At 33.9% G+C, this 8,599-nt stretch overlaps 1 protein-coding gene and 1 long non-coding RNA gene across 2 annotated transcripts; one reads left to right on the top strand and one right to left on the bottom strand.

Annotated features, from left to right (window-relative positions):
* The first annotated feature begins 452 nt into the window (after positions 1-452).
* Positions 453-1,579, top strand: LOC105788475 (uncharacterized). Its single transcript, XR_001132048.2, has 2 exons — positions 453-820; positions 1,153-1,579. It is a non-coding gene; the product is annotated as an uncharacterized LOC105788475 (long non-coding RNA).
* A 512-nt stretch (positions 1,580-2,091) lies between these two features.
* On the bottom strand, positions 2,092-5,383 carry LOC128042306 (uncharacterized). The gene is made up of 5 exons (XM_052633063.1): positions 4,826-5,383; positions 4,701-4,745; positions 4,334-4,612; positions 4,052-4,230; positions 2,092-2,534 (listed from the first exon to the last, which is right to left on the bottom strand). Exons 1-5 carry the CDS (start codon positions 5,046-5,048, stop codon positions 2,385-2,387), a joined length of 876 nt encoding a protein of 291 aa, XP_052489023.1. The 5' UTR covers positions 5,049-5,383; the 3' UTR covers positions 2,092-2,384.
* Between the last annotated feature and the right edge of the window lie 3,216 nt (positions 5,384-8,599).

Raw genomic sequence — 8,599 nt, 5'->3', positions numbered from 1 at the left:
TATATATTAAAAAATTTGAACGATATGCATATATATATAGTAATTTACAATGAATATATATATATAAGAAAACTTTAAAATAAGTTATATGTAACTGTTTAAAATAAATAATATACATAAAACTTAAAATTAATGAGGATAAAAAAAATTAATATAATAATAAATAAATGAAATGGACTAGGGATGATATTGAAAACTAACAAGAATTTGGGGGTTTTAATTGCAAAAACCATAAACATGTCACAAGGGATTAGAAAGGCGCGCGCGAAGAATGGAGGACTAATCGGGCAATATACCCCAGTCTTAGAGTGCAACGTTTCGGCGCAAGGGACTGTACATGGTCAAAGGACCTGATTGAATCAGAATCAAAATTTGCAGCCCCAAAGCTAAAAGAAATAAAGGGTTGGATTGCACCTCAACGCAAGATGGAGAGACTAAATGCGTAAATTACCCATTAGGGCAAAGCATGTGCAGATCCCCCATCAAACGGCGCCGTTCAATGGATAATATAAACTAAAATGTTTTTTTTTTTACTTCACTTTTCAGATTTTTTTAAAAAAATCAGAGGGAGCCTCAGCTTTCTTTCTCAACCCCCCATTTTCTCAAATGGCCGACGGTCCTAAGACCTCCGGCGCGCCACCAACAAGGCCAGCGACCGGCGCTGGAAAGCGGGACTGTTAGCCCCTGTCTCAAGGCGTCCTTGAGAGCCAAGACTCTCTCCACCCGTGTGAGTCGAAAACAAAGGAGGTTCTCGGCCTCTTGGGCTCGATTTGGACGACGGAGGAGAGACCCTCCGATGACGGAACCAAGGCCACTTCCGGTGAGATCCCTTTCTCCTTATTTTGCTTTCGATTTACTAGTTATTTAGAATGGATTTGCAAAGGAAAAAAATAAAAATAATAATGAGATAAACAAATGAACAAAATCAGAAAAAGTAAGAAAATAAAAAGAAACGAAGAAAACAATTCAAAATCAACCTTTTTCTTTAATCTTGATTTTTTTCGATTTCAAAATCTGTGCCTTCGTAAAAAAAACTTACAAGGGGATCCTATGGCTTTTATAGCCGAATCCTATTATTAAACTATCCTCTATCTGCCTATTTACTGCCATTGCTGTTAGCATGCTCTATGGTTGCATTCAATTTCTTTGCAGGTGTCAGAGGCGTGGCGATGGCGTGCGAGGAGATGAAGCGGTGCGCATGGAAAGAGGCGGCGTGCGAGGAGGTGGAGCGACGCGCATTGCTGAAGGCGTGCATGCGGCGCACCCTAGGGCTCCCCATCCTCTGCTGCTGAAAGCTTTTTTTTTGGGGGCCTGTTGGGTTTGAATTGGGCTGGCATAATTGGGTTTATTTTTTTTATGTAAAATGGACTATGGGTATTTTATTTGTTATTGGGTCCGAGCGAAATCTGGGCTTTACAAATGGTGTTAAAAAAATAAGATTTAATTTACATTCTGATAATTCAAAAAGGAAAAGAAATCTTAATGTCAAAGTTAAAAGTGATATAATTTAAAAATTAAATCTATCATTTTAAGCTTGAAAATTACAAGCTTAGCTCCTAATGTTTATTTATTTTTATCATTTTGGCCTTCTTTTGTTATTTTAGCTTTTAGCCTTTAAAATTTAGTCAATTTGTTTACTTTTACATAATAAAAACTGACTGAATTATTAAAATTTTAATGACATTAATGTGGTAGCTTCTATGGCATTTTATGCATACTTCACTACTAATATGAATAAAATTTTAAAAGTTTTTATGAACTTTTTAAAATTTATTGATTTTTAAAGATTTTATTTATCATTTTTAAATTTTTATGAATTATAGGTGAATTGTCACTCAAATAGCCACATCAATTCCATTAAATTTTAATAATTCAATCAATTTTTCTTGATTAAAATTTAAAAGTTCGAGTCAAACTGCTCAAAAAGAATAAAAATCAAAATAAGTAAATATTAGGGACTGAATTTATGATTATTCCTTTAAATAATAGATGTTATCACAATCAATCACATATATATCACGATCATCGACAGAGACATGTCTGATATGTTAGGGAAGAACACTTTCCATACAAAATCCACGAACAAAAGCATGCACGTGAACACTGAGAGAGCTGGCAGCCATTTTTTATTGTATAAAAGACAAGAAACAAAACATGACATCATCATCATAATCGACATTAACTACAACAAAATCCCAAAGGAAAACAATCTACCATTAGATAGTTTTTGAAATCTGTCTAATCATAGCTACATTTTTGCTCTCATTTTCACACATTCAATCTGTTCTTCCAAAAAGGAGGGAAAAGAAACCCTTTGTGATTGAGATATTGTAGAATCTCAACAAGCCCACCAGTATGTTATATTTAGCCATCTTTATCTGTCTCTAAAACGAGGGAAAACAGAAGATACTTTTCCTTCCTGATTTGTGTTTGTTTCTCTGCTTTTTTCTCACACATGATAAGCATCCTGCAGGTTGTCTAATTTCTTCATCCTTTTTTGTTTCTTCATTCTCTCTAGTTTCTTTCACTTGAACCTGCACTCCAACATTTCAATTCTCATATCAATATCATACTTGGTTTAAGTGTTTCAGTCGTTTAATTCCATTCTAAAATTGTTGAGTTACTGAATTGAAATCTTTTGAAATGTTGGTTGTTGAAATCAAATTAAAACTTATTTGATGATGGAGGTTACAAGGGATCTGGATATGAATTCAGACACTGAACCCGAGTGTTGCACCAAAGTATGTTTTACATCCACCAACATGATATATATATGTTCTATAAGATTGATTTCTTCAGTCTTATAAAGGTTTAAGAACTGAAATGTACCGCAATGTCTATCAATGGCATTTATAAATGTAGAACTTGATTGAAGAGCATAGCTTCAATCGGTCATGTGTGACAAATACAGGTTCCTGGTAGGTTCAGGTTTTAGATTCTAGACGTGTCATATTCAGAAAATTTTAACGTATAAAGTAACTAAAACAATATATAGAATGATTCAATGGTGGCAAGTTCAATGATGCACAAATCCTTCACCTGGCACCCTGTCATTATCATTGAGAGACTAAAAAGAATCAAATGAAATGCAAGAACAAAAAGTGGAGAAAGCGTCTTTGGTTGATCCACATAAAAGCAAAGAGAAGGAAGAAAAATAAAGACCAGCATGATTCAAGGTAGGGGAAAAAAAATATTTGCTTTGGATTTGATGACTTGGTTTTGCTTATTTTGTTTGCAGTTCCTTGTGTTCTGCCATTGAAAAGACTGCCGGGAGAAGTGGAAGACAAATCCAAGTTCAATTGTGTGGTGGAAAAATCAGGCTGATTGAGAGCTTTTATTCTGTGTTGCATACACCATTCGGATCGCGTGTACTTATCTATCTTGGAGGGACCAAATAAAGATATTCTTAGCTCCCCACTTTGTAAGGGCACAATTCAATTATTTGTGTAGGATAACAGGCTAGTTGGAGTGGAGGGGCATAACATTTTAAACCTTTGGGAAGCTTATTGTGTGCCCACAAAAGCCTGAGGGACCAAATAATCCTACAGTCCCCCACAGTGTAACTATACCACTGTTCAGACAATCAAGCAATCTTGAAAACATACCACAATAAGGTAAGGAACATGTAAGGACAAAGTAAAGCAGCTTTATGAAACCCAATTTGGATACTAGAAGAAGCAGAATTGCATGCATTCCATGGATATTTTTCAGCTTTCCTAGTCTTCTTATGTGATAAGTACTTGGAAAATATAGAAGCCTGTAAGCAAGCATGCTGAGGGGTGTGAATCATTGCACCGACTCTGTGTTCTATAACTCTTTTGAAGACTAGAGTAATGAGTTTTTTTTTTTTGGTTTTGTCCTTCGATTTCTCAGAAAGGGGAAAATCGAAAATGAAAACATAAGCTAAAAGAAATTAACTCTAAGTGAACACTCAGAGAAACGGCATGAAAATATAACCTAAATGAAATGAACTCTAAGTGAACATTCATATTTCTCAAACAAAGCCCATGATATATGTGTACTTGAATTTCCTCCATGGGGAAGAACGTACCTGTTCATTAGCTTTTGATTTCGTGTTAGAATCAGTTGAATCTCCAGTTTCCGTCCCGCATCGCTTCAATGTTCTCTCTAAGATTGGAGGAGTTGAAGCAGGGCTAAGACTGCCTGAACAAAGATCAGGTGGTGTGCTTTGAATTCCCACATCTCGAGTCAAGCTCACAGCTTTCCTTTCTGCAAACCGATGAAATAATAACTCCAAAATAAGCTCTTTCAGGTGAAGGGGGAAAAAAAGCATCGAGGAAATATTATGAGCCTTTCAGATTCAGACACTGACCTGGAAACTGATCTATGTCTTGTGAAACTGTCCTGGACGACTTTGTTTGGAAATGACATGATGAATGGGAGTAAACGAGAGGAGCAGACATGGTGATTCGGTTTGTTAAGTTTCGAAATGACCTTCCACTCAGTGTTTTTGCAGATAAACATTCCATTGGAACCTCCCCTGAAAGAGGGTTGCAAATGTACTTCTCTGCTTCATTCCACTTAGAGTTCAAAGCAAACCCCTCTGGTGACAAGCATTCCCAACTACTGTACATTGTTCTTGCCTGCAAGGCTGCAAAAGCCCAACCAAAACAAATAAAGAAAAAACCCAGTTGATTTCGAACTGTTCAAAAAGCAAAGAGATATGATTCAACAGTTACCTTTAAGAGCTGTTGTAAAGGAGTATGTTGAAGGGTCAATCTCATCTGTAAAAACCAGGGGAAAAATTTAGAGGAAAAGTGGACGCAAAACCAAGCTTTGCATGAAAGAGGAACAAGAGAGGTACCTTTCAAACAATATCCAGGAGATGAAGCAGTGCTATAAATGGTTATATTTGATCTAAAAGACCTTGAATCTTCTCTAAAACTTCTGATATATGATGCTGAATATCTTCTAGAAGCAGTGTTTTCTCGGCTAACTCGAGCCTTGACACCCCATTCCCTCAAACTAAAATCCGGTTCATCGTATCGTCTTGAACTACAAGAAGATTGCTCCATGGCAGATGCCATGAATGAGCTATAATCTGGAATTGAAGACTTTTACAAAAAATTTTTGTTGTAAATTTCAAAATCTGTGGCTGCCATTTCAGCAGATGCCTGCTTGGAATCTTTTACCATACTTTCAAATGTAAAAGCAACCTTTTTGTTGAGCTCTAATTGGAACTTAAAAGACCGCTTTAAAGTGTCTTCTTCTTCCTTTACCCATGCCCCATAAAATACATTTAAGGTGGTTATTTTGATAGTCATATGCTAAAACAATTTTACTTATTCTGTTTTCTATATCCTTATTATACAAGTAAAACTGATAACGCAAAAAAGTAGAAAAGAACACTGCACAGCAAAAGCGAAACAAAAATGGTACCGATAGTCTCGTGCCAAGCTTAGATTCCTAAGTTGCTGCCTTTTTTCTATCACCTGCCAGATTAAAGACTGTTATACTTAGGTGAATAATGGTAATAAGAATGATACTAAAGCAATAAAAAAGAAAAGAAAAGATAATAAGACGTAGATTTTTTATATGAAAAACTTTTAACGAGAAAAACTACTACTAGAGGAAGAAAAATTTACTAAGGTTAAAAAATCAATAATACAAAAGGGATTTGACTACTCTTATTTTAAGGGTTAAACAACTTTTTTATAATCAATATCTAATAGAAAAAGTATAGACTTATACAGATTCAATTTATGCGGCTCTCGATCTTTTGCCCTCACAAATCACTCTATTTTGCCTCTCTATTTTATTTCTTTAACAAGTAACGAGATTCGAGTCACACAACCCTAACAAAAACAGTCGTTAGTTGTTATTGAATTGGATGTTGTAGCGATGAGAATAAAATAAATGATAAGATATGTGTTTGGTTTCAAGTGAAATCATGATTGAAAAATAACCATTAAAAATATAAAATTAGAATATGTATAATTAACTATTTAAGAATATATTTACATTGAATAATAAAAATATATTTTATATTTCTATTAAATTATAATTAAAAATTCTATTTTATTAAAATTTAAATGTATAAGAAATACTTATATTAAATAAATAAATAATGATAATATTAAAATTAGTATATATTAAATATTAATTAAAGTCAATGTTGTATTAAAATAATAATAAAATTGAGGGGTATTGGCTAATCAAGATTTTATAGGGGCATGGGCTTCTTCTGCCTTGCAAGCAGAACTTTCGGCAGTGGTAGATGGCCTTCAAGTTGCATGGAGCAGTTTCAGGCGTCTCATTGCGGAGCTTGTTAACATTCTTAACTTTGCTGAAGCTAAGAACAGCAGCCTGATGTCGGTGCATGTAATTACCAAGAGAGAGGCCTTGGAAAATTTAGATATAACATGTTATGTGCTTAGCAAATAGAGTTGCTGATAATCTAACCAAGAAAGGATTGGATGCATCACTTGCTCTTCAAGTTATCAAAGATATCCTTGACGAGCTAAGTGGCTTAATTGCTCGTGATCAAGATGGCGCTCTTTACTGGCAGACTGTATACTTAATTCTTGTAAGGATGTTGTTCATTCCAAAAAAGAGAAAAAAGGGTAAAAAAAGAATTGGAGTCCCAAGCATCATTTGAAAAAAGATGCTCCAGTGCAGTGGAAAATTGGACCAGAGATTATTCAAACAGCAGACCAGTCACCTTGCGTTGCTATTATTTTTCTGTCTGAAGATTTCAACGCACAAGAGGTTCTAGTGCTTCCAAAGGGGCACTTAGACTCGCAGCGATTGTCAAATTATGTTATTTAGATTTGAAAATGAACTTAAATATAGATATATTTTAGAGACAAATATATTTAGTTATTTTTATTTTTTTAAATTTAATGGACTACTTAATTTATGTATACGCTAATATTTTACATGAATATTTTAGAAAAAACGATTAATTTGAATAGCATAGAAATTTATTACGGAAATGTGTCACCGAATATACTTGATCTTTTATGCACATTTGAATGATTGTCACTACATCTAACATGATTTTCAAGAAAGAATAAAATAATATTGATAACATCATCCACATGCAAAGCATTTATTATTATACATTTATTTGGAATTTAGATTGAATTACTCTTTGTACCAAGTACAAAAGGCACCGGACTCATGCATTTTGCCCCCACTTACTTACAATCGGAACACCGACTGTTACAAAGTGGAGCAGGCCATTATGTTTCCTTTTGTTGTATTGCTGGAAATAGGTAGGCAAGTAGGTTTAATCTGCTGCCTCATGCATACTATAACATGGATTTTGATGTTGATTTAGCTCCAACTTTAGTTAAACAACACTTTTCTGAATTACAGTGTGAGTTTTAAGATTAATCCAAAGGACACTTTTTTGAACCAAAATTAAATGATACTAATTTCACTTATACTTTTCTTAACTCCCTTGAAAATCAGATTGAAATTTCAGACTGCCCGAGTAAGAAATTCCAAATGCGTTTTCTCTTTGTTTTTTACATTTCACTTGAGCAATATTCAAGAGGTCAAGAATTTAAACTTGGATTTAAGAACCGAGTCTAATTATGTTCAAGTGTTTTTCTTTATCATTAAACTACAAGTTCTTCTTTATTAAAATTTCATATATTTGTCTAAAACAATAGTGCCCCAAAAGCATCTCTCACGTGAACAAGAAGAATAAGCAATTATTAAGTGAAAGCATGGACATTTAATGAAATCTGTTACCTATAAAACAAAGGTTGTCAACCTTAACAACTCCAACTCCTCTTGCATCTAATCCAATCATGGTTGTGGTCCATAGCCTTAAGTACAGAAGCAAGGCAAGATATGGTGCTGAATCAACTCTATCATGTGTCGTAAGAAGAATCACAAGAATGGACAACAGGACATGGGACAGTGGGGTCCCTCAAATTCAACAATTGTGAACTCCAGAATTTAGAATTGGTTGGATGGGTAGAGACTGTAAAAGTATAATGGAAGTTTGGAAAGGGTAAACTATGTCGTGGATCATTCGATGTTTTTTCTATTTTTTTTGATAATTTAATTATTTTAATTAAGATAATTATTTAAATTAGTCGCTATCGTTAAAAATTTCGTTAATTCATTAATAGATTGTAGATGTAACATTTTTTTTACTTTAAAATAAAATTAGGGATCTCTCTACAATTAGTTCAAAATATTTTTTTTGATTTACTTGCAACATAAAAACCAACAATCATCGTGATCCCAATACCCACCATAAAAACTACTAATACTCATCACCATCCATCGCTGCTTTCCATCTCTATTGCCCCACACTTCGTTACCTCACTTTCGCACCAAAAAAATTACCCTACTATAGATTTTTCTTTTTAAAAAATTAAATTTCTCGGTTCTATACAGAACGAGGGATACTAATTTTGAATTATTGCGAATTTAGGGAAAATAAAATTAGCTAAGAAGGGTAGCTTTGAGGATACCAAGTAAATAACTTCGTTGATACAGCAAAAGACTGTTATAAACTTTAATTTTTTGGAAAGCATCAAAAGCAAAAAAGATTTGTCATAAATAAGATATGCAGAACAGTGATTGAGAAATCTTTTATTTTCCTTGAATTACGAAC

This window comes from Gossypium raimondii, chromosome 7 (genome assembly GCF_025698545.1).
Source record: "Gossypium raimondii isolate GPD5lz chromosome 7, ASM2569854v1, whole genome shotgun sequence".
Lineage (NCBI taxonomy): Eukaryota > Viridiplantae > Streptophyta > Magnoliopsida > Malvales > Malvaceae > Gossypium > Gossypium raimondii.
Note: the sequence above shows the minus strand (reverse complement) of the source record. Positions and strands in the feature narration are given on the sequence as shown.

Coding starts and splice junctions, on each gene's coding strand:
- LOC128042306 (XM_052633063.1), bottom strand. CDS start 5,048: ATGGCATCTGCCATGGAGCAATCTTCTTGTAGTTCAAGACGATACGAT. Junction 4,746..4,825: donor TCCTGGATATTGTTTGAAAG/GTACCTCTCTTG, acceptor TGGTTTTTACAG/ATGAGATTGACCCTTCAACA. Junction 4,613..4,700: donor CTTTACAACAGCTCTTAAAG/GTAACTGTTGAA, acceptor GGGCTTTTGCAG/CCTTGCAGGCAAGAACAATG.